The following is a 26,980-nucleotide window of genomic DNA, read 5'->3' on the forward strand; positions in this document are numbered from 1 at the left end:
TTTGGCTAGACAATGATTTATTGCTGCTGCTGGGCACTTTTTGAGTTGTGAGCCATGAGAATACAGTGTGAATCATGTAAAAATCCTTGATGTTTCTGCTCAAGCAAGCAGCACATAGTAAAATATTGCAAGGCAGCAGAGTACCTCGCCATTCTTCTTCTTTATAGAATCAATTAGTGTGCTCTGGACAGCCAACAGTGACTAAGTCAAAATAAAGTATTGACCAATACCCACCGCAAGCCAACAAAATAGAAGTTATCACAGAAAAGGAACACACACAAAAGCATAATCTAGAGATGTTCTGACTGGCTTTCCAGTCCGAAATAACAGCAGTTTAATCCTCAAATTGAAAGACTGCTGGGGTCAGGCCCTGGCACACACTGTCTTCCGAAGCGTCGCCCTTCTGTGAACTGTGTTTTGTCATCCCATCCTGTGTGTCCTGTCTTGCCCCTGTGGCACTGAGTTTATTAGATTTCTATTTTTGCACAATAAATGTTTGGCACGTGTGAAGGGCAAATTAGAAACCATAGGTTTTTATCATGCAGAATGAGAATATGAATGTGTGAAGATAATCTCCCACTGCTAAAGTTCAGAGGGTCACCAGCTGATGAGATTTTATGTAAAAATATGTTTTCTATAATATGTTCACTTGTGTCCTATGGTGGTCTCCCATTTCACCTACAGCAGCGGCTTGTGCAGGTAATAGCAGGTGGGGTGGTAGGGCCGGGTGGGGGGGATTTTTACAGACAACGACGAGGGGAAATTAATTATTTATTTAATTTTCCCTCATGGTCGTCTGTCAAATCTCCCCCCCCCCACAACCCGGCCCCACTGCTACCGCTCTTACCTGCATGGACCGCACCTGCTGACCTACAGCCAGTTTATCAAGCTATCATTCCTCCAAACACCATGGTTGCCCTGTGACGATTTCACACTGTAAATATCCATTCTGAGCGTGAGATCCAATCCCGGCTTCCCCTATCGCTCCCATTGCCTGTTTTCCCCTACTTCCCACCGCAGGTGTATTGGTCCCTGCATAGATGTTCAGGGGCAACAGGGGCTTTGGATAGGTCTGATCAACAGGCACGTGACAATCGGTAAAACCAAATTTGTGACATTACATCAGCACCTCCTAGGGAACGCTCAAACGGGATAGGTCACAAGGAAGACTTAGAACGAATGTGTTTAAATTATCAGCACCTTGTTGGGAATGCTCAGAATGGCTCAGCCATTAAAAACTCTTAGAAAGCTAGCATGCACAATTGCTGTATGCATCCCAGCTCAATGACAGTATAATAATAATAAATAATCCACATTTGTAAAGCGCGAACAATCTCCCGTAAGGGTATCTAGGCGCTGGGGGTCATTGTATTAAGCAAGCTATTGCGCTGAGTCACGTGGTGCTGGGCTAATTTGCCGCCGGCGATCGAACCGTGATACCCAGATTCCAGAGTCAGTTGCCCTGGCTGCGGCGCCACTCCTCTTCCTTGAAGCAGGGATGTAAAGGAAACAGTGCTGTTCACCTGTTTCTCTGCCTGTGTTGTGTGAGGTTATGGAGGCCGGCCCTGAAAGCCATATTGCACTGTTAGCTGTTAAAAGGTGTCTTTTCCGTTGCCCTCATTATGCAACCTTGCTATTGGCGCTGTCCAGAACGGTGAGGTGAGAAATTAATCTAGACTTATATCCTGCTGCCAAGGGCTATACCAGTTTATAAAAGCACCAAACCTGAGATATAGTCCCAGGCCTCGGGTGAGGGCCTACAATGAGAGAGGGGGCTTTTAATAACCAGTATAGCTCGAGGCAGAATGGGACTATAAGGCTATTAGAACATTCCACCAACTGAGGGTAGAATGATGGAAATTAAAAAAGCAGAAGCATTAAGTCCAACATTGGAATATTGGACCAGAGGGTTTATACCAACCATTATGAGCCCCGAAACACAACAGTGTCTTCATTGGAACTCCCGACATTCCAGTCTTCTATCAGCGATTAACATTCTCTATAGATGGCATTATCACTGTTGAAACACCCGGGTAGAGGGCACCTAAGCTCATTTTTCCCTGTAATTTAAGTCTGTCTAAGCAGAGTGAATGTTTATACTTTGAAGTAAATCAGAAAAGCAGTGTGGGCATGCATGTCTGGCCAGGAAAGGTGTGTTTAGGGGGTGGATGCTTATACCACATCGCCAAGTTGATGGTGTTAACTGATCATCAGTTGACATGCTACTTACCAATCTCCCTTGCTCTCAGCTTGTGTCCATGATATGCAGAGGGCGTTAGTGGGTTTTAAATACTTTGCACCTCATTTTCTCTAGTTACACCTTTGTGTATCAGGAGCTCTAACAGACAGTATCTTCATCTTTACTGCTCCAATATCCAGAAGCCTCCCACAAATTTCCTATTTTTTTAAAATAATCTTTTGAAAAACCCTCTTGTATATTAAAAAACAAAAATCGGGTGTCACCATTAGTGAAACTTTCTGGCTTCCATAAAGTTTTTTAAAATTCTAATAACACTAATGCTCTTCCTTGTTAATTTTAATCCTGTTTTTTTTTAATCAGCACAATTATAATGGAGGCATTATTTTATACAGATGCACTGACAACAAAATGATTACTGCTTACCAAAGAAAATGTATTATGTGGCCCTGTATATGTAGAATCAACCATGTGCCTCAGATGCCTGTGACTTCCATGAACAGGAAGGTCCATCTATCAGGCAACATTATGGTATTTTACCCTGCTACCAAGGGCTATGGTTAGTTCCTAACGGCCTTCTCCCTGGGCCATATGCCCTAGCCACAGAGGGTGAAATGTTGAAAATTTAACAATGAGGAACAGAATCAGAAACATTATGATGTTGGTGCACCATGCATCTACCCCTCATTATCGGCCCTCTGCTACTCTATGGTCTTCAGTGGAGCTCTCGACATTCCAAAGTTCTAATATCTGCTAATGTGTTTTACATTAAATTCAAGTAGGAAAAATAAAACTCCACGGCTGGACACGTTATGGTGAGGCATTCACAGGGCCGGCTTTAGAGCTGTTGGCACCCGGTGCGACAGTCTTTTTTGGTGCCCCCATCCCCAGGTCAGCGCCCAGTGCGGAAGCATCAGTCGCATTGCCTTAAAACCGGCCCTGAGCATACACCTTCTTTGTTGAAGGTTTGTTGTTACAAATTAACTCTGATAATAGACATGTTATTCATAAGGGACTTCCAAATTACAAAGGTATATTGGATGAATAGGTTGGTCTAACTATTTCAAGTCCAGTACATAGAACCCAATTCTCAAAAATATTTTTATATTTAAGCTTGATTTACAAATGCAAATAGGGTTTTTTACAAGCGCAAAACTGCTTTTACTAACCTCAAATGTTGTTTTTGCGCTTCTACTAGGACTTTGCATGTGAGATGTAGGGATTGGCACAGAGTAGGTATCACATGGGGGGAATGCACTACTAGTGTGTGTACACCCAAAATGTACTTTTGTGGGCATTCACAAACTCATCTCTGGCCTTGTCCCACACTGGTAAAGGTTGGAGGTTTCCTTCAGGAAAGAGATGAGATTTACTTGTGCCATGGACCATAGTAAGTCCCTTCCCGGGATGAGAAGGTGAGAGGAACAGCCAGCAAAACCAAAAATGGCGATTTCCCCATGCACACTAAAAAGGATGACAGTTATAAAATGCATTTTCTCTTCGTCATTGTTTTCCCACGGCACTAATTATAACTGTGTATGTTCTCGCATGCAAACCTAACTCGAACGAGTTTCCTCGTCACCACCTCAGATTTCTAGCTATTGCCTGAAAATATTTCGTAAATTTCAAAAAAGCTGGAAATCTGCAGTGGAAAACCTATAGGTGCACACTGCTGGCTATTTTCCGGATAGGGCTGTTAGGAAGAAAGGATTCCTTGCACTGTAGCAAGTGCAGGGGAAGCGGAAGATAGGGGGGGGGTTCCCACAAAGTGTTTACATTGTGGGGTTTGAAGTGAAACCACATTTTAATTGAAGGCCAGCGTCACTTCGACGAAACCTTGCATGCTGACAACCAGAAGGCTTGCCAGGAACCTGTGATCGCTGTGTATTTATACCTCTGCCGAGGACGTGTGAGTAGAACCGCAGGCGGGGTGCTGCCCTGCACAAGAAACCCCAGAGGTTTCAATTGAAGACCAGGGAGGTTTCTCTTGGCAGCCTGCACTTCTCTGATGTGTGCAGAATGCCAGCTGGATGCCGCAGATTCCGGTGACTGTCGGGGATTATAGTTATCCCAAACTGGGCCTAGTTGCGGCAGAGTTCCGCCGGTGGCCTCGCGCATGATGGCCCCTCCCACAGGACGTGGAGAGGGGCCCCTGAGTCGCCTGTATCTCACAGACAGTCATTGGTCATGGGCTGAATGGGGCCCTCGAAGGATTGCTCTCCCCAGCACGCCCCTCAGGCAGGGCCGCCTGAACAGCATTATGGGCCCCGGGCAAAGCAGTGCACTGGGCACTGCCTACACAACCACTCACAGGAATAAAAATGTTTAACGGAAAATGAGTGTTAAATCCTCGTCTGCATGGGGCCCCTATGCTGGTGGGGCCCCTGGGCAACTGCCCAGCGCTGCCCAAGCGTTAAGAAGGCACTGGCCCCAGGGGTTCCACCCGTGAGTTCAACGCTCCCAGCAGAAGTACATAGCACCCTGCCCTTCTTTCTAGTTGGGCAACATTCTAATACATTTATCATTCTCATAAAAAGAAACGGGAATTCCATCTGTGTAGACGCACGCCTACAACTTTGGGAGATTTTCGACTATTTCTCATTTCAAACACCCAGGCTTTCAGTAGTCGATTTATAATTCGATTGTTGTAGTTTTCATTGGCAAGGGCCTGGCCGGCATGGCATTACCTATGCAGTATTACGTTTTTTGGTAGTTTACTATAGCATGAACTTCGCTCAAATGGCATCTAAGCGCTTTTTATGTGCATTTTCGATAAGAACCCCACGTTACAAATTTCTTTTTCCGTGGGCATGGGGAGGCCAAATATTGTCCCTCATAATCACATTTAAAATTGTGAAGATTCTGACTTTAAAATCAGGACCCGGATCTTAAGAGCACCGCTTTCACTTTTTCTCACTTGAGCGTAACTTTGTCAGAATCAGGCTTATAAAGTTTCACATGTGGCCATAGAAAGTGTTTTAAAAATGAATGGCGTATGACATAGAATACTTTAAAGAAAATTAACTAATTATGACTAAAATTTATGCCGTAATTAATAAAAGAAAGTCCTAGGTAATGCCTCATTTCAGATATTAAGAACTTCATTATTTTTGGCTGGTATTTCCATATATACTAAGTGAAAACTTACATTTAAGAAACAGAATTCCATTTAACGAAATTCAAAATCGGGAAAGAGCAATAGGAAGCTAACTCAAGGGAGAGTCTGTGGCTTAACGGCTATGGCGGCTGATCCTGAAGATGGGGAACCCTGTTCGAGTCTGGTGGGAGGCTCAAACATCTGGGGGAATATTATCAAGGATGGCGTTAAAATTATGGCCGGTTTCGCGGCAAAAAACTGCAGCTAAAGCGGCGATAATGGGCTTGATGATATATGCCCTGGAGAATTCCAATAGAAGCCCATGTTCACACCAGAACACGGACTTCTATTGGAGTTCTCCAGAGCATATTATCAAGCCCATTATCGCCGCTTTGGCGGCAGTTTTCTGCCGCGAAACCGGCCATAATTTTAACGCCATCCTTGATAATATGCCCCCAGATGTTTGAGCCTCCCACCAGACTCCCGAGGGCCCCGTTCAGCCGCCATTCTGCCGCTAAACCAGCGATAATTTTTAACGCCGTCCTTGATAATATGCCCCCCTGTGATTCTGAGCAAATCACTTAATCTCCCCATGCCTAAAAATGAATGTGTCCTTCTGCCATGCAACTGGTGCTCATGTAAAGTGCTCTGATACCATCGATTACTCAACATGCTATGTCAACTGATGGAATTGTTGTTTACAATGTTGCCATTGATATTAATGCATGAAAGCCTGAAATATCAAGTGTGTGAAAAATTGGATTACTTGTTGAGGGGAGTGTTAACCCTTCTCAAGCAACAACTAAATTAACCTTTGCCTTAACTCTTTGGTAGCTTGGCACAAAAGCAGTCAGGGTTAACTTAGAGGCAAAGTGTAAAGTATTTATGCAGCAGACCAAATAGTAATAAAGTGAAAACAAAGCATAAGTAAAATCCCACACCAATTTAGAAAAATTGTGAGTTTAAAAATAATTTAAGACCAAAACGACAAAAATGCAATGAGTAGAACTGGAGATATTGACTTTTAAATGATTTAAGTAAAATTAGGTCCAAAAGTCGCAAAGTGCCAAATGATGGTATCTGGTCACGCCAGACCTGGACAAAGTCACAAGTGCAGGCTGACTGACCATGATGGAGCGCAGGCGAGGCATAAGACCAAGTTTGGCCACATGAGAGTTGTATCCTATGTACTTGGTGCGAGGTCCGAGCGGTGTTGTTTTACTAGACTTTGCGTCATCCGGCGTCAGTTTTGATGAAGCTGAATAGCAAGGCTTTGTGTTGCTCTGAGTATTTTCCGATGAAGCGGTCATTTGTGCGGCGAGGCTTTGCAGGACTTCTCTTTGCTCAGTGTCTGTTCCGATGTAGCTTGCAGCAGTGCAGTGCGGCTTTGTGGGGCTTGGTGTCGGATTTAGTGGAACCTTCAATTAGGCCAGGAGGAGTTCTTCCTGATGCTAGTCAAGGGCCCAGGACCTTGGAAGGCACCCTTTGTGGATCATAGGTCCATTCCAGCAGAGGCCAGCAGTGCGGTCCAGTGCAGATCAGCTGGGCTGTTGCAGGGAGGCCGCTGGAGTTTGTGTCCCTGTAGCTCAGAACAGGATTTCTGCCAACTGATCCTTGGAGTCACTCAGCCTGGGATGAAGGGAGCAGGTCCAGTCTTCCTACTCAGAGTGCAGGACATGCTTCAAGCAGCAGGGCATTCCTCTGGCAACATGGCACCATTTCTTCTGTAGTGTCACAGGTCCATGAGTGTACTGAAGAGTTGGTCTGAGGGTCCAATATTTATAGCTTATGTTAGCTTTGAAGTGGGAGAACATTCTAGACTCCTCTACATCTGGTTATGACATTTCCTTTGTTCCCCTGTCCAGGCTCCAGGGGTTCTGGGAGGACAATAGGCTGGTGTCAAGTTCTTTGTTAGTATGCTTTAGCTAGCCCCTTTAAAATGTAATAGGGTCTGATTTTATTTATGCTTTGTGCATTGTCTTTATTGCGATTAAAGTCTAAACTCTTTAAATCTGGGGTGATGAAAGACGGCTTGTCGGCCTACTTCAAAGCAGTGAACTCCCTGCACGTATGAGCGGCTTCACAAAGGAAACAGGCAGCCTCCCCGGTAGATAATGGGGTGGGGGGGCTCTTGTACTGTTGATGAGGACTTTGTTGGGGGAGGGAGCAGATCACCGACAGTTCGTTTTACCAACGCAGGTTCTTAATAGGGCTTGGGATATGCAGCCTTTGTATCCCACAAAACAAAGCTATGTGGATTTATAATTCTGGAACCCAACTTGCAAAATGTAGGAGATTACCAGTTATTTGAGTACAGACCTATCAGCGTTGAAGAACTAACCATACATGTCCTCCTTGCACTTTCTCTCCCTCTGGATTTTTGATTGATAGGTTCATCACTGAGGGCTTTTGGCACATAAAATGGCAATGGAATGTTGGTCAAGGAACCAAGAACAGGCAATGTGCCTGCTACTACTAAGGGTAAATTAGGGATCCGGCACTCTCAGGGCTGCTTAGCAACTCATTGGGTTACAGAGTGTATTAAGGCAACTGAGAAGTGCTCTTCTTCTTATCTATGGTGTCATAAATCCTCCGTCCCCCAAAACTACAACAATATGAATGGGTTTCGCTTACCTTTTTTTGTGATAAATTCCCCAATTGTACATTGGGCCTGGGCAGGCTACTTAAACTGACTACAAATGTACTTCTTTGAGACTCAGTCCACAAATGTTCACTTTATCTGTGAGATAGATAACCCCTGAAAAGAAGCACTACTGAACTTGAAGCTTTTAGCGTAAAGCCCGGAAATCTCTGAGAATTAATCTTAAATGATCATTTCTGTGTACACAGATCCTTACATCTCAGTAGCTCAAGCAGCAAGGGCTCTAGTGCAACCAAGATTGACTTGTAATTGGAGTTTATTGTACCTCCTTTCATCCCATCCTTTTGCTTTTAGGATAATATGCAACATATGGCCAGAGGTAATTGCACGTCTTAGAGCTTCCTAAATGGGCATCCTGGGATATCGTAAAGTTTGAGAGAAAAACATGGTCAGAGTTTGGCATGGTATTATATCCCAATATACTTTATGCCAGGCTGTAATTATTTTGGACCATCTGTTGTGTGTGATGAAAGCATTTTACGAAAAGAGGACTTGATGCTTTTTTAAAAACAATAACAATTGAAATCACAGCATTAATCAGCACTTTATTATTAAAGAGAAGTTTCTATATATTGCTACTGTAATACCCCAAATCATGTGATGTATAATTGCTCTTCGCTTAATCCAGGGGTAATTCCCTAATACGGTAACACCATTATAGCAATTGGAACAGGCAGCATTACCCACTGATTTTTAGTCCATGATTGCTGGCAGACACCTTTCACTGTATTTGTATGATATTACACCTTAGTAGGACACCTTTTACAGTATTTATCATATTACACCTATTATAATATATCTGTAAACCGTGAGACTGGCAGAAATGTAAAGTAATCCAAATTCTGCACATTTCATAATGTGCAATGGGAGGGGGACACTTAATGTGCATATAGTTGATTTAAATCCCGTTTATGCTAAATAAAAGGGGGGAAGCATGTTTACCTACATTGGTTTTACATGAAAGGGCCAGTTTTTACTCCTACCAGACCTGGGTAGTGGGGCAAGGGCAGGGGACCTGGGGGGACGGACAAAAAAAGTAAAAAAAAACAAAACACCTGTGACGCCCGTCCGGCGCCTCTTCTCCATCCTCTTATTCCCGATTCCGGTCCCGCAGGAGGATGCAGGAAGCAGCAGGAAGCACCTGTCTCCCAACCTCACGATAGCAAATCACAGTGTTGCAATGAATCGTTGTAATTGGTCGGAGTGCTGTTGATTGGCACTCAGCCAGGGAATGGGGGTGGACATGTTCTCCATGCAGGCTGTAATACAGCCTGCATTTGAGAAGATGCGAAGTACGTATGAATTTGTTAAGCAAAGGGAGGGAAAAGACAAGTAGTCACAATGGATACATACAGCTAGGGCATTTATAAGTCATGTGTCCAGCAACGAGCGCCATCTTGGAAGTGGTGGTTATGGTGGGGTTGCGCAAGTTGTGGGTGACCTTTTTGGGTAAGCTGGGTGGTGTCCTGACTAAGTTAGAATTTGCAGACGTGGACATCTCTGACCCCAAACTAAAAAGATTGGGTACAGACGCTAAAGAGTTGGAAAAGGGGCAAGGTAAAGTAGGTCCTGAAACTGTTGAGGTAGGCCAGCTCCCCACAGGGACTGACCAGGACAGAAAGATGTAAGGCAGAGTAGGCCCTGCAATATTCAAACCACTTCCTCTACTCTTCCTCGCCGGACAGACTAGGAAGACTCTCCCAGGTTTGGCTGAGACTCCTGGCCTGTGCGCTAGGGGGGAGGTAGGGCTTGTGTAGGTAAGTGGGTCTCCGTTGCAGTATGCCCCACCACGTTTTGCCTGGCTTTTGATGCAACTTTGACGGTAGAGTACTGGGTCCCTGCTAACCAGGTTCCCAGTACCAGTGTTCTTTCCCAAAACTGTACCATTGTTTCAATATTTGTTAAACATCTGGCACACATATAAGCCCCTTGTAAAAGGTACCAGTGGTACCAAGGGCATTGTGACCAGGAAGGGTCTCTAAGGGCTGCAGCATGTATTATGCCACCCGAAGAGACCCTTCGCCAAACACATGCACACTGCCACTGCAGCCTTTGTGTTTTAATGCAGATACAAGTAAACAGGGGACCTGGCACACCTCCCTGTGTTCCAGGCCTACCAGCACTGCAAGAGGCATAGGTCAGTCACACCCACACAGCAGGCATTACAGCCCCAATGCAGGGTGCACTATACCTCATGTGATGGCATAACTGCATGAGCAGATTGGCCCTATACTGTCTAAGTCCATTCTTAGACATTATAAGTGCACTGCGTAGCCAAGCTGAGTGCATGAGCTGGGAACTTGTCACTACGAGTTCCACAGCACCATGATGGCTTACCCGAATCCCAAGATGTTTGTTACTAAACATCTCAGATTAATGAGCCCACACTGATGCCAGTGTGGAAATGCACTGATAGGTTTTCAGGGGGAACCTCTGAAGTGTCCTATCAACTCACTAGTGTGCACCTGACTGGTCTGGACCAGCCTGCCACCTCTAGACATGTTTCTGACCCTCTGAGGTGGGAGCCTTTTGCTCTTGTTGGTCAGAAACAAAGCCTGCGCTGGCTGGAGGCGCTTCCTACCTACACCCAAGCAGGACAGCAGTGAAAGGTGGTGAGCCTCAAAGACTTCCCATCCTTTGTTATGCTGATCAGTGATCAGAGCCTCCCCAGCTAGTGGAGATTCCCGCCCCCCCTGACCAAGTCCCACTTTTGGCAGCCATGTCAGTGGGAAAATTAGTAAGCAGGAGAGGTATGTCCCCTCTCAGCCAGGACAACCCCAGAGGTGTCCGGAGCTGAAGTGACCCCCCTCCTTTGAGAATCCTCCATATTGTTTTGGAGGATTCTAGCCAATAGGGTTAGGGCTATACTCCCTCCCCAAAGAGTGGGCATACAAAGGGTGTAGTCACCCTAAAGGTAAGTAGCCCATTGGCTACTACCTTTTAATCCCTGTAAAACCCCTAAGTTGAGTATTTAGGGGCACCCCTAAACCTTCATCCTCAGATTATCTACGGCCTACAGAGAAGAGGACAAAGAAGAGCCGTGCAGCTGCGAAGACTGAAGACACCAACTGACGTGGCCCCAGTCCTACCGGCCTGTCTGCAGAACTCAAAGCCCCTGCTACACAAGGGTTACTCGTCCCACAACCCAGGGACCTCCAGAACCCTGGGAGAACTGCCTGCCTTCTAATAGACTCCTGATCTCCCATAGACAGCGGACCTGTCCAGAAGAAAAACAAGTTTAAAAACCAAAGCTCTGCCTGTGGTACGCAAAGTCAACCACCTCTGCACCCGACATCCAAGGCCCGAGTCCAAGAGGCCCACTGGTCCTGAAAAGGTTTCCCAGCGATCCTGAGCAAGAATCCCTCATGGGCTGACCCTGCTGGACTCCACGTCAGCACCTGCAGCCTCTGCATGACGACCCCCCAACCATGACCACACCGGTAAGCTGATTTCCGATACCAAAAGGACACCCCTGCACCCAGAGCCCTTGGGTTTTGGGGTGTTCACCCAACAGTGTCCTGACACTCCAGCACATCCCAATTTATCTGTGCCTCTGTAGGTTTCTTTTGTACGGCCTCCGGGCCTGAGCCTGCAGCCTTTTTCCAAGTTTGAGATTCCCCTTTGGCTTGCATTGCGCACCTGACGCTGTGTTGGCACTCTGCACCCGGCTGCCCCTGTGCAGCTGAGGGTGTAAGTTTGGTGCTGCCTTGTGGCCCCCAATCACGTGCCTTAAACTCCGGAGACTGGGTTTCAAAACTGTGCTACTTACCTGCAAATAGCACCACTTCTATCGCCCCCCCCTTTCTCTATTGGATAATATTGGCACCAGATCCCGAGTCTGACCTCTGCACCCGGCCACCCCGTGCCGCTGGTGGTGTAGTGAGGTCACATACTGAACCTTGCCTGGTCCTGATTCTTCATTCAAAAGCTCAATACTTTACCTTTTTACTTCCCTGCATATTGCTAGTTGTGTTTCCCCAGGATAACATTGTACTGATTGAAAAATGCACGGTGTCCACTTTTTACATTGAAAAACAGTGATATTGCAAAATGTATTTTACTGCAACAAAGTATCCTTGGTTCTAAGAAATAAATATACAAAAAGGGATATTTTTAGAAAACATTGGTCTCGGATTTAGTCATTGAGTGTGTGTAATCATTTCTTGCCTGTGAGTGTGTTAGCACTGTCCTCAGATAATCCTAACTGCTCGCCCACTCTACCACAAAAAGAGAGCTTTAGTATTATCTACTTAAGCCTCTGTGAAGTCTCTGGGGATCCACTGAAGTCTGTGCACACTATACCTTATTTTGGTATAGTATATACAGAGCCAGCTTCCTACAGTGGTGTCTTTAGGTCACTTACTGGATTTTTAGAAATGTCCTAACATAATATTAAAACGGTTGAGTGGTTATTACTACGCCTCTGTGATTTAGTTTATTACACTCCTAAATGATACAAATTTTAAGTTGTGCAAAATTCCAGGAATTTCACACCTAGGAGATTTTGCACTATTTTGTTATGTGGTGGACTGGCTAGAACAGAAAATGGCCTGTAACTGCAGAATAATTCTTGTGAGGGCCATTTCTTCACCTCAAACTAGCCCCAATATCAGTATCTCGTATGTTTTTTTTGTGCAAGGCCTGTTGTCGCATTTAATTTTCATGCAAGATTCCATGAAATTTAATTTTGTGAATTCTCACAGATTAAAAATGTGGGATTTTGCTCAAGCCTAACAGCTACATGAGAATAATGTATTATTATTCATGTTAATATTATTTCTCTGTTTCAAAAACAGCCTTTCATTAATCAGCATCCGTCAATTTTTCAGTTGAATAAAATGCACTCGTTTTCTTGTTGTGTTCATTTCCACTTAGCAATACAACGTGTAAGTTAGTGCTTGTCAAGAGACACATTTGTGATGTGTTTACTTAGTTACTGTTGCTACCTCCATCTGAACGGCGATGCTCCATAAACTGGCCATTTAGAGTATGAATTCTTTAGCTTGCTTTCTTCTTGACACATTTATTTTCTGTGGTCCCGCCCGGTGCAGTCATAAATGTGTCTTTTCTTTTGTGGCAGGTTTCGACCTGATGGAGTTATTCAACGTGAAAGAAGTTTTTGGAATGAAAGAAGAAGGAATTCAAAGCTCATATGTGCGCCTGGGAACTTACCCCATCGTGCAGCAAACTGAGTAAGGGATCGGATCTTCCATTTCATGATGTTTTTGACGATTGGGAAAATGCACAGTAGTGTTCAAACTTGATCTGTATTTTTCTAGCTAAATCTGACCCAAAAATGTAAACTGTGGGCCTCGGACCTGTGCCAGAAATCAGCAGGCGACGCCACCTGCCTTCTATAGAATGCATAGGGTCTCTGTGCATTCTCTGTAGGAAGGGCAGGCCATCTGCCATTTTTGATGAAGATCCCGCATCTGCCAATCTCTAAATAAGGCCCCATATTTTTTGGTCAAATATAAATTATTTTCACATTTGTATTCAGATCTTTGAGCGAGACCAATTTTAAAGTAAGCAACTAAACATTTTGGGTTGAAGCCCACATGCTTGCGTATGAAGGTTGAAATGATTTCCTACTTTTGCTCCTTGCTAAACTGACCGCCATGTTTGCAAATCCACTGCACTCTGTAGCTGAAGCTGCAAAATACACTTATGTTACTGCAACAGTAAAAAAAAAATTTAAATCCCGAAAAAAGATGAAGTGCCTTTGAGGTTATGACCCAAAACCCCGCAGATTACTAGTTAAGGGTAGCTGTGTGCACTTACCTCCCACCATGCGCTGCTCAAGACTCCTGACCACACATTGATGACACATATGACCTCTGCAGTGGCACCAAACAGAAGCAGCGTTTTCACTTTCTGTGCGGCGCCATTGCTGCACTCAGCAGAGCCCATTTTCCTCTCTGAGCCAAGCGCTCTCTGTGGCACGCATTATCCTGTAGTGCCAAGGCAATCTCATAGGTGAGGAGCTATATCTTAGAAAGAAAACTGTTAGGCAAAGCTGACCTAATTGAGAGAGGGGCTATACAAATTAGTGGGCGTGATTGGCAGGATTAAAAAGTAGTTGGTTAGGTGATTATTGACTGAATAATGTTTAGAGAAGTATGCAAGTGAGTGACAGAGAGATCGAGTGAATGCATCTGAGGCATCTTGTCACATGGTCAGTTAATGCAGCCATATTCTGCGTCATGGAAATTAGAACATTGGAATGTTGAGAGCTCCACTGAAGACAATGGAGTGACACCGGGCTTATGATGGCTGGCATAAGCCTTCTGCTTCAACATTCCAATGTTTGCCTTTATGTTTTCCCCTTCTTAAATTAAAACATTCTACCCTTAGTGGATGGAATGTTTTAATAACCTTATAGCCCTTCTGCCTCGGTTTATAGCTATTGTTAAAGGCCCTCACCCTTGTTATAGGGCCTCGCCTACAGCTCAGGCCTATTACTTGTGTTCAGGGCCTTTAACAACCGGTATAGCCCCTGGCATAAGGCTATAAGGCTATATTAGAGCACTGGAATGTTGGGAGCTCTATTGAAGAGAATGAAGTGGCTCAGCGCTGATAATTTATTTATTTACTTTTTACTTTAAGAGTTTTATATAGCGCTAACTTGATCCGGAGGTATCAGAGCGCTTTACATATATGGGAACGTAATAGTTGCACAAGTTACATATGTGTAGATACAAATACATAGGATGGGGTGAATAAAAACCAACGTACAGTTAACCAGTGAATAAGTTATTGTTGTAATAAAGCTGAAACCACACGAGTAGAAGTTCTCACTCTTTATTCATGACCATCCGCTCTCAGCAGTGATGGAACCCACCTGAACATTCTAAGGTGAGCTCCCCAGGGTCATACCATATACTGGTTAGGGGAAGGGGGTTTGGAACATACCAACTCATACTTAAGATACTAAGATTATAACAGTTATGTCTAAAACTTTTGAAATCAAGCGGTTACAAGGGATAAACACAGATACACGTAACAAAAAGAGTAGAGGGGGATATGGGATTGAGCATACGGTAGATGGTTTAATTCAGGTCCTGCAGACTGGCACCAATTAGGGTAACACCCGGGGTCCGTCCCTCCAACCGGGCCAGAACAAAGGCAGTCCTGTTAGATTCCTGGCAGTAAGCATTGCGCACTAACAATGCAATGTTTGCCTTTCTGTTTCTTCCTTTTTAATTTGGAACATTCTATCCTCAGTGGATGGAATAGTTTGGAATGTTGTAACAGCCTCAGAGCTATTCTGCCTTGGGCTATACCCATTGTTAAAGGCCCTTTTCCTCGTTATAGTCCCGTTGCCCAGGTCCTTAACAACCGGTATAGCCCTCAGCAACATGCTACTAGGCTATCTAATAAGATTGAATGTTATTGCAATTAATCATGCGTCACATGATATAGCTGAAAATCACATGAAATAATATGGAATTTCCTTTATATGCTCTATAATGTTCGTTCCATCATATGTAAAAGCAGTGCATACATTTGTTTAAGTATAAGATGCAGAAAAACCACAATGTGCCCGCCCAGGCCAGTGAGTGCATTGAAAGACCCCCAAAGTCTATAATTTAGCAAAAAAATGCCATCTTGTGCTTTTTTAATGCCTTTGTCTTTAGTATATTTATCATTTGACCAGGAAGTGCTGTCATTATGAAGCAGTCATATCGTAGCCCGCTAAAGTGGCACCATGTCCCCTTAAGCACCATCTTAAGCCAATATCTCTTGTAATATGCCCTCTCATGGCTTTTAATCCCACGAAAGCATCATCAGTTGAGGTTAGTGTGCCATCATGTGCCGAAGACTTGCCCTCATGTGATGGAAATAGTAATCTTATGCCACAACAGTGATGTCATTGGTGACACCAGGCATTGTCGGTATGAGCTAACGGCCATTGCATGGCAGGTGCGGAAGTTAGGGTTAAAGTTGCATAGCTAATTTAGCAGTCAGATTTCTGGGGTTGTGAAGTTTTGAGTCTTATGTTTAACTTTGCTGCAGTGTTTACAGGAAATTTCAAATACTTTTTGCAAATACCCAGGCATAGAAAGTGATATACCCTGTTCTGGAACAAGCCCAAAAACAAGTACATGTGCCCAATAACCAATCTGCCTAGGCCACAGGTGTGCATTACCCACTGCCCCGGCTGTACTTGTGCCTGTTGCAGTCACAAAGCACAGCCTGCAGTACCTGCTGGTCATGGCCTATGGTTGGTCCCAGTCAGGGCCTGACTGTGTGTAGTGGGCACCGGGCGTTTCCCTGGGAGGCTGGAGGGGTGGGGCCGATTGTGCAGCGGCGGGGTCTGTTTTGGTTACTGGAGGCCGGTGCTGCTATATCTGCCCCCAGAAACAAAAACAGGGGAGCTAGTACGTCAAAATTGCCTGGGCTACTTTTGGTTCCCAGTCCGGCCCTGGTCCCAGTAACTCTGCTCTAAGTACCACTTAGCATGGCACTCAACCATGCCCTGCATCCAGGACCATGTCTCAGATATCCTGCAAGGAATGGCTTCAAGAATCTCTTGCACCAGTAAGGACCCTTGTCCACTGCTCCATCAGGCCACGGCTTGTGATTGTGGCCTGTGGTTGCTGGACACATTTTCCACAGCTTTTGTAACTCGCACACTCAAACCTAGTAATTTTAGTACCCTTGGCGTGGGCACCTCTGGGTAAGTAGGGCAATGCCCATCCATTTGCTCTATCCTCCTTCACCAAGGCAGGAGGGATGTTTGTTTAGAAGGGAAAGCGGGCCTTTTGCTTACCCACTTTTTCATTACGAAGCTGCGGGTCTCTCCTTGTGCTCCATCTGATGTACTTTCTCTTTGTCTATGTTGGTGACCGCAGGCTAATGAGGTCTTTCCCAATCCTAAAAATAGCATCCTACCTAGTGTGATTCCAGACTATTACATTTTTACTATCATCCTACAAAAACTATTGACTACCACAACATTTTGAAGGTAAGTATATGTATGTAGGTAAGTATATATTCATAATTGTTAACTGCACACCTATGTACCATGTTGTGATATATATACTCAAGGTAGATCCTGAACTTCACATCCGTGTATCTTGATAATATATATAGATGTGATCAGGGCTTTGAATGGGCCGGTATTCAGAGGTACTGAGTACCAGCACTTTTTATTTTTTTCGAATTGAGTACCGGAAGTTCTTCATGGCCTAGGAGAGTACTGGTACTCAGAGGGATAGCCAGACAGGCTCAGCAATGGTGGCAGGAACAGGTACCACCGACATTGAGGCAGTCCGAGTGGCGTATATCTGTGCGCCACTCGACCGCCAAGCGCCAGCGGCGTTCTGCCATGTGTAGCTGATTTGCATTCTTGTCCTGGCTTCTAGGAGGTAGTAGGGTCTCCCTCAACTTGGACTGCGAGTGTACAGTACAATCAGGTCTTATGCTTCTAATTACACCAGAGGTTTAAGCTGAAAGCTTGCCAGGTGGTGCTCACCTAAAAGCAGGCAGCTGGCTTGAAGAGCGATTCAAATGGCCACAATGAGTATGAAAAAAATATATAAAGTGGTTTGTGTGTGAGTGTGTGTGTCTTTTGTGTGTTTGTCTTTTTTGTATGTGTTTGTTTATGCAAGTGCGAGTGTGTTCATTGTCCCCTCGGTAAAATAATGACAATGAAACTTTCACAAAGCCATTCTGTAGCCTCTAATTAGACCTCTAGCCCCACCCCCATCCCCTGCATGTAAACTTTTATGTCAGTGTGAGAAAATTAGCTGATAGAGATCATCCAAAGACAATCAGGGGCAATTTTTTTATTATGAACAACACTCGCACCAGAATTCCTTCCAGAATAAGACAATTTTTGCAGCCTTGGAATAAAAACAAGCATTGAAAGTGCAATAGGTTTCGCCTTTAATTAAGTTAAAGCCATTTGCTTTGCTAATGGTATTGTATAGCAAAGCAAATGGCTTTAACTTAATGAAAGACGAGACCTATTGCATTTTTAATGCTTGTTTAAACTGGTTTTCTTTCGTCTCTTTATCCTCTTTTCTTTTTTGTACTGTTGTTTCCTCATCTTGTTTTCCTTCTCTCTCTGTTTAATACCACTCACTCCCCATCTGTCCATTTCCTCCCTTTCTTTTGTTCTGTTTGCGCCATTTTTATTTCTTTGTGTCTTTTTTATTGTTCTCTCCCCAACTTTTTTGCTCTGCTCTTCTTGCTTGCTACGCTCTCAATTACTTTTCTGCCTTCTCTCTTTTGGAGCTATTATTTCATGCTCTGTATGTTTAGTGCTTTAAATGGAAATATACAAGTGGTGGTAACTGGGAGCCCTAATCATGATACACATGTGCATAAAGACACAGCTATGCTGTTTAGCATGGGCAATTTTTATTTTTTATTTTTCTGGTTTGAAAGAGCATTGGCAAAACACATTTGCAAAGCCAATAAGTCTGCATTAGCAAAGCCAAGAGAGAAGCCCTAACAATTGGCTTTGCTAATTCTTGTTCTGCTGGTGACTCCCTCTCTTCCCGTCTCCCACACATCTCTCCATCTCCTTTCCCTATTCATGCCTTCATTTCTCATGCTGTTCCTATGTCTTGGGGTCTCTTTTCCAGACTTTCTTTCTTAACCCGTCTCCTCTCTTTCTTTCCAGACGAATCTCTGCCTTTTCCTATCTCACTTTTCCTATCTCTTGCGACTTGGCCTAGCTCCTGTTCTCCCTATACCTGCGGATTTTTCTGATCTATTTTATTGTCATTATTTTGTCTCCCTCCCTCCCTTCATCGCTGCCTTTTTCACTTTTCCTGCCTTGCTTAGGTCTCTAGGAATCTCTCTTCTTGTCTCCCTCGCTTCTCGGGTCTCTCTTCCTGACCCACCCCTCTCTCACATTAGGGTTTTTTTCTTGAAGTCCTCTTCCATCCTTAGCTTCGGTTCTGTCTCTTCATGTCAGCTTTTCTAGTTTTACTCATATTTCTTTCTCACGTCTTCCTTTTTTTTCACCTTTCTTGTTTCTCTGCCTGCTTTTACCTCGCTCTCTTCATGTCTCCTTCACCTGTGTCTCTTTTTCTCCTCATGCTCCCTGTCTCCTTGCCTTCAGTTCCTCTCCTCGGGTCCCATCCCTGCCTCCTCTTACCCTACTCCCCTCTCTCCAGGTGTCCATCTCTCGCTTTACCTACAGCTCTGTCTCTCTCGCGCTCCTCTATATTCATATATATTCCTTACGCTGCTAACACCTCGCCTGCGGCTAGCCCATCAAGCACAGACCGAGGAACTCGAGAGGGGGGGACGACAAAAAACACGGTATCCCATCTCACGCTCTGCCAAAGCGGAAGTCAGGCAATAACGGGCCAAAAAGCAGGTGGGCAATGGGACGCCCACATTTAGGAAGGAACAATCCTGACAAACGCATGGCTTCAGGATGTAGATATGAATTATAGTTTGTAAACGCTGGAATTCAATGAAAGCCATGCAAATTGTGGCGATTTACGCTCATTTAGAAAAGGCCAGCACGTGTAGTGGCACCAGGGCACCACAGCTACAGCAGTCTTGGCACAAAAGACACAGGAAGGAAGCATTTCCTCCTGGTTCCACTTATTTGCACCCTTGCTAATCTGAGCGGGCATTTGGCCAACCCGAAGAAATTGATTTTCTTACTATGCCCGAGCCCACGTTAAGATGGAGTTCATTTTGGGTGGGAAGCAGACTGGCTCCTGCAACTGTCACTCTCCCACTATGTGAATGAAGCAAGAAGTCTCACAGTGTGTGCGCTCACACTTTGAGTGCCAGGGGCTCCCTCACACTCAGAGTATAGGGAGTTCTCTCACACTGTGAGAGTGAGGGTCCCCCTTTCACTGTTAGTGTCAGGTCAGCGCGGGAGGTTTGTATCAGGCTCTTCTCTCGATCAAAGTGCGTCTGTGGGGTCCTGCCCACAGCCACCTGTGGCTGTCTCTTTGGATGCAGCGGGTGTCTCTTTTAAATCGTGAAAGTAATTGCTTGGTGAAGTTAGGCAGCCACGGTGAGCTGACATCTCTCTAGGCACCCTCTGACGGTGGATGTCTCCTTCAAGTTGTAGGCAGCTAGTCACCGGGTGTCTCCGTCCAGTTGTAGGTTGTCCGTCTCTCGCAGTGGGTGTCTAGTCTCGGTACAGCTGTGAGTGGTGCGTCTCTGGCGGTGAGTGTCTCTGTACAGCTGCAAGTCACACGTCTCTAGCAGTGCGTGTCTCCGTACAGCTGTCGGTCTCCTTTCCCTGGTGATCAGTCTATAGCGCGCTAAGAGCCTCGCCGTAGCTGCATGTTTATTTTTCGGTGCAGTTGTGCTGTCTCTGCCAGTCTGCTCTCTCCGTACATGCCTGCGGTCTCGGCTGGCAGTCCATACGCCTCTCTTCATTACCTACCGCCCCTCCCCCAGGCCCCTGCGGGCTGTAACCTAACCCCTGGGAGGCGCTGAGCAACATTTTGGCGGCCACCCCGAGCCTTGTATCAGATCCCAGCTTGTTTCTAGTAGTGAAACCGAGTGAAATGCAATCTCCAGAGAATGTGCAAGAAGAGGCTGGCGCAGAAACTTGGCTGGAATCTCGGCGTCGGCTAAGCATCGTGTGATTCAGGTTAAATCACTTAATCTCCCCGTGCCTAAAACCCCTGTTTAATGTATCTGGTGCTCACGCTCCAATACCTCCGGGACCATTTTTCTCTAAATAAAACTACAAAACAAACTAAAAACGGGAGCAATACATTCGTGCTGCCCATGTTTTAGCACTCGCCAGTGAAACCGAGTGAAATGCAATCTCCAGAGAATGTGCAAGAAGAGGCTGGCGCAGAAACTTGGCTGGAATCTCGGCGTCGGCCAAGCATGGTGTGATTCTGGCAAATCACTTAATCTCCCCGTGCCTAAAACTCCTATGTAATGTATCTGGTGCTCACGCTCCAATACCTCCGTGACCATTTTGCTCTAAATAAAACTACAAAACAAACTAAAAACGGGAGCAATACATTCGTACTGCCCATGTTTTAGCGCTCGCAAGTAAAACCGAGTGAAATGCAATCTCCAGAGAATGTGCAATAGGAGGCTGGCGCAGAAACTTGGCTTGAATCTCGGCATCGGCTAAGCATCGTGTGATTCTGGGCAAATCACTTAATCTCCCCGTGCCTAAAACCCCTGTTTAATGTGTCTGGTGCTCACGCTCCAATACCTCCGGGACCATTTTGCTCTAAATAAAACTACAAAACAAACAAAAAAAGGAACAATACATTCGTGCTGCCCATGTTTTAGCGCTCGCCAGGCAGCTGATGGAGACTTTTCTGTTTCTGCCGTCCCACTTGGACAGCCTGCTTTTCTTCTGAAGTAAAAGGTTTATTATCTTTATGGGGCCATGTGTTGCTCATAAAGATAAGAAACCTTTTACTTCAGAAGGAAAGCAGGCGAGCCAGTCCAAGAGGGACGGCTCAAAAAGAGAAAAGTGTACGTCACGAAGAGCTCTTTCCCAATGGCTGGCCACGGTTTACCATAAACAGTGACGCCGGCCAATGGGAAAGAGGGGCGGGGCTTAACGCCCGATAGTCAAAGCCCCTTAAAATCATAAGATCTCGCCAGCGAGACTGCGCATGTGCGCAGCCTACGCAGGTGAAACCTATAAAACACTGATGAACATTCACTGCAACCTCAGTACATACAACTGAAAGGTTATCCGTCAGTTCCAATAGATAATTGCTTGGACTGAAATCCAGTGCTTAATTGGTGAAAAACAGTGCTCAATTTGTGAAAGAATAAGTGCCGGGGCCCTTGCCAGGAGGCCACTGCAGCTTGCACCATCCATTGCCCCTGTCAACGCTGCCAATGACAGAACCAACACATCTACTAACTATTACACTCCTTCAAGTGCGGCAATTCAGACTATTCCAGCATAGACATGGAGTTACATAACTCCACGTGGACACAAACACCATGGACGTTGTTCATGTCTGTCCATCTATGACCAAGGTATGCAGATGTGGCGTTAAGAAGAGTAAATCTATACTTACCTACATACACTTACCTTCGCAATATTGTGCTACTTGATATTCAGGAGCCTATAGTCTGAAGCCGATACTTTTGTGGCGCTATTTTTTTTTCTTTTTGGTATTTTAATAAACAATCTTCTACAATTTGATTACAACTATTGACTGATATTTTGAAATGCTGCTCTATCAATTTTCCTCCTCTTATTTGTTCACTAAAATGTGTTCTTCTCGCAACAAATGTCAAGAAAAGAAGAAAGTTGCAATTAATTATTTTTCAGCCTAAAGTTTAAAAAGACAATTCATTTAGTGGAGGGTTGTAACAGGAGCGTTGTTGCTCAGTTTGGTACATTTGCTCATTTGCACTTTGTTTTGGGGCGGGGGAGTGGGTTTCGCACCGTACAACTGCAGCTCTGGCCGCCATTTAGAGGCGGTCAACAATCTAGTTCTCTCTCAATTTTCTACACACCTTAAAAAGTAGGCTGGTGCTAAGCCCGTCATCACCTGTCCACACTCAGCTCGCACCAGCCATGCTGCTTGTTTTCAAGCTCTGTCACTGTGACATTGCTGCAGAACTACTCTACCTAAGGCAGGAACCATCCTGTAAAGCAGTAGCGACCCGTGGAGGGAGTGCTGCGGGGCAATGGGGCGGAGCGGGGGAGGAGCAGGGTGGGGGGTAGTAAACTACTGAATACGGCCAAACAGAGGTAAGTAAACAAATAAATAAATTAAACAAATTTCATTGCGCGCGCTGCATTGCCAAATGCGATGCAGCGCACGCAACAAAATTAGTTTTATTTATTTATTTGGTTACTTACCTCTTTTCTACCCCGACCCTGCTCCTCCCCCGCCCACCGCCCCACAGCACTCCCTCAACGGGCCACTACCACTCTAAAGGTAGGTCTGATTAACCGGACCTTGTCCTACCCCCTATCTGCAATCACTACTCCTGTGCCCTCCCAGGCATGGGCCAGCCACACAAGGCACACTTATATCCGCTTATAGCCCCCAAGAACCTAGTAACAGGTTTCGGATACGTGCAATGCTAGGCAATATACGCTCACTACATAAAAACACCTTGCACATTTACAATATACTGAGTGAGGGCAAGGTAGATATTCCTTTCCTTACAGAGACATGGATGTCCGATAGCTCAGCCCCGGATGTAGCTTTAGCCATCCCGGCCGGCTATTCTATGTTGCACTATGACAGAGTGGGCAAAAAGGGGTGGTATTGCTATTGTCTATAAACACTCTCTTAACTGTTACTTTTGACACTAAGGAGCTTCAGAGGTGGAATCAATGGGTTTTTGCCTTACACTTTCCGCAAACAAATCCCTTGCCGGGGTTCTGGTCTATTGTCCTCCTCCCCCTCCCCAGGGCATGCTGGTGAATTGCTATGCTCCTGTGATACGTTCATGTCCAAATACATGTTAAAACACTTTAATTTCACAGTTTAAATGGACCTCAATATACATGCGAATCCAGCTTAAGACCTGCACGGACACCTTCTGTTAGAAAACATGTCCCCCTGGGATATGCAACAATTTGTGAACTAGCCCACCTATGTAGCAGGCCATATTTTGGACTCCGTTTTTATCTAAAGGTCAAGTTATGGTGATAGACATCAAACCCAATGAATGGTTCAACCATGCCTTACACACTTTAAATGAAGGATGGAACATGGCCCTCGTGGACTCAGGGCCTGTCTCCCTCTCTCTCGTAGAAACTGGGCCATAGGCTCTCCATCAGAATTGGGTCTCTCTTTGAGTGAGCATGCCCCACACATGAGCGGGGACATTGACGCTGATGCTTTGTCCATCAACACCTGGCTTATACAGACTGCTGATACCATTGCCTCCATTAAACCCAGTGAGGCTCCCACCAGGGACAAACAACACTCTGCTTCCTAGTTTAATAATGAGCTCAAAGAGCTATGCAAACAATGCAAAAAAGTCAAAAGAGGCTGGGGCGATATTATCTCCCTCAGGATAAAATAATCTACAACAGTGCTCTAAATAACTACCATCATACAATCAAAAAAGCCCAATCGGGCTTCTTTACCGCCCGGATTGTTGACTCCAACAATCAACCTGGTGAGGTATTTAAAATTGTCCAAAAATGTCCCCACCCAGATGCTCTGCTTCGGCCATTAACTGCCTCTTCTAAGTTGTGCACACACTATTAGGCATTTTTGATGCTAAAATAAAAACTATTGTAGACTCTCTGTGATCTGTGAACTCTGATCCCATGGTGAGGAGTGGACCAAACAATCAGCTGATTCCTTCAACAACCCGGTCTCACTCCCTGCAGGAGTTCACATCCATCTCTCCGGAGGAGTCTGCTTATGCCCTAAGAGCCGATTCATGGTCCGCCGATGACCCCTGACCACCCGATATTCTTGTTTCTAACTGTGCAGCAATTCATCCCTCCTTAAATCAGCTTTTAAACATGTCATTCAGATGGCCACTGCCCCCAGCTGCTGGAAGCAGGCTAAATTAATTTCTTTCCTAAAAAACCATCAGCTGACAAATCTAGCCTTTCCATTTTTAGACCATTCTCCTTGTTGCCAGCCTTTGCCAAGATATTAGAAAAGCTTATTAACTGACAACTTTCCGCCTTTCTGGAACAGAATTAGCTGCTACATCCTCCTCAATTAGGCTCCCACCCTAGTTTTTTCACAGAGCCCACTCTGTTGGGGGTCGCAGACACCATTAAGCTGGCGGTGGATCAGGGGAAGCAGGTGGCCTTGAATCGTCTCTATCTATCCGCAGCTTTGACACCGTCTCGCACCCCATACTTCAACAACGTCTCGGTGACATCGGAATCTGTGGCCCCGCTTTGGCCTGGTTCTGTTCCTTTCTGTCAGGTAGAAGTCAATCTGTATGGATGGCTCCATACACTTCAAGACCTTAACTTTAAGACTTCGGGATACTTCAGAGGTCAGTAGTGAGTCCAACATTATTCAATGTTTATATGTCCAGGCTGGAGATACTTGTAGAATCGTACGGTGTGCAAAGAGTATCATATGCCGATGACCCACATATTCTCCTCACCCCAGATAAAAACTCCCCAAACGCTTTGAGCAAATTTAAGGCATTCATCACGGCAGTGTTTCATGGATGCACTCCAGCAACCTACAATGCAATGCCAGTAAAACAGAAATGTTGCTCTTTGGTCTAACTTTTCCCATCTGGGACAACCACTGCTGGCCACGTGGGGTGCTGTCTCCAGCAGCCACTGCCACAGTGGCCCGCAATCTTTGAGTGAAATTTGATAACTCTGACACATTTGCCCTGTGGCTGGTGTAGTAGGGTCCTTCTTTCGACTCCTAAAAGTTCTAAAGAAGTTCCTTTACCTTCTTTCTCAGCTTCAGCGGAAAACAGGGATACAGGCTCTGATCGGCTCATGGCTGGACTATGCCAAATCTTTTTATTGGGGTGTTCCTGCTCATCTCCTTAAGAAACTCCAGCTAGTCCAGAATGCTGCACTGCGGTTTCTGCTGGAGAGTCCATGTTCAACCATACTTGAAAGAACTGAACTGACTATCTATCAAGCAACAAGTTAGGTTTATAGGACTAGCCCTGACACACAGAGCTTTCTATCATTCGGGCCTTCAGTACCCTTCTAACAGATTCACCCCGAACCAACCCGCAGGCACACCCTGTTCCTCCACTTCCTTGATGGCGGTGATCTCACAATTCAGTAGGAGGAAGTGGGGTGGTAGCTCCTAGTCCTACCTGGATACTAGGGACTGGAATGCACTTCCGCAGTATCTCCGTGCCACAAAGGATCTACTGGTTTTCAAGCGTCTCCTTAAAACCTGACACTTTGGACTTTCTTTCCAATAACACAGTCAGTAAGCGGATCAGTCCTCTCGCCAGCACAGGGACACTCACTGAGTAGCTGTCGCGCTCTATAAATCCCATCTGATTGATTTAAGAGCGTCTGTTTAATCGCTCAATGCAACAAAAGGCAGTTAGCCAGAAGACTTGTTTTAATTTCTGGAAATTTGCTTCTGTTTCCCATCAGTGAATAGATCCCTAGTGCATGTGGAAAGAACAGCTTCAATTTCGGTGGTTTTCTCTAGAAAGACTGGACAAAAGGACCCAGACAGAAGACATGTGCTGCGCATGCCGATTTGGGGAACCTTTATTTAATTACTAATGGGGGAGGAGGGGCTAAAAGTCGCAGGAGTCCTCCTAGTGCCTCATCTCCACTTAGTCTGTGTAAAACATTTCTATCTCGCTGAACGCTGTTTTTGAGTTTCCTTAAGACTGGTAATTGGTTCCAGATTATAAGTGATGACGAATGGCCCTTTCCTATGAAGTCCAGGCCAAGACCTTAACTACAGCAGAGCGAGTGCTGCCTTTCAATGCCACTGCACAGCTGCATGACTAAGTACATTATGTTCATTGTTTCTCTCCTAAATATGTATGTGCTTCTGGAAATATGTTCCAGCCTGCGGCCAGGGGATCCAGGCTGCTAGGGCAATACACTGACATGATGTGAAATCTCATGTCTGATGAACGTTCAGAGGCCCGGGGAGTCTCCGAGGCTTGTGGCCTGGTTCAGACTGATATGGAATGGAAAGGCATTTCTAAAGCGCGTGGCTACTCGAGAGCATCCCAGCGCTGCAATGTGACAGTTCCAACTACAAGCAGTTAGGCAAACAAAAAGGTTTTAAGTTGCTTTCGAAGATTGTATGGACAATGATTTGTCAAAAAAGGCATATCTAGTGCATGGGGCTGGTTCAGATGTCCAACCCACTCATTATTCTCCCACCGCTGCAGTTCTGTGATAAAGCGAATACTTTGCTAATACTGACTGAAAGTCTGGAATAAAGTTGCATCGATTGAGTAGGAATAGTATGACGTTTATTTCCACAGAGATGGTTAATAGGAATGCAGTGATCATTCAATTAAGTAGATAAACTGAAATGAATTAAATCACCGTTAATTCATCCATAGGAAAGTCTGCGTGCATTCAAATGTGCCACTGAAGCTGTAATGATAATTAAGGTTAATAGACCAGAAATAGGAATAAATATTA

The 26,980-nt window shown here is 45.1% G+C and overlaps 1 protein-coding gene across 1 annotated transcript in view; it reads left to right on the forward strand.

The window, feature by feature from the left end:
* The window catches only part of COL22A1 (collagen type XXII alpha 1 chain), a 1,010,593-nt gene that overhangs the window by 351,757 nt on the left and 631,856 nt on the right, over positions 1–26,980 (forward strand). Inside the window, exon 5 of the mRNA XM_085604869.1 lies at positions 13,037–13,148. Coding sequence (XP_085460995.1) covers positions 13,037–13,148 — 112 coding nt within the window. The remainder of the gene's footprint in view (positions 1–13,036; positions 13,149–26,980) is intronic.

This window comes from Triturus cristatus, chromosome 5_1 (assembly GCF_964204655.1).
Source record: "Triturus cristatus chromosome 5_1, aTriCri1.1, whole genome shotgun sequence".
Lineage (NCBI taxonomy): Eukaryota > Metazoa > Chordata > Amphibia > Caudata > Salamandridae > Triturus > Triturus cristatus.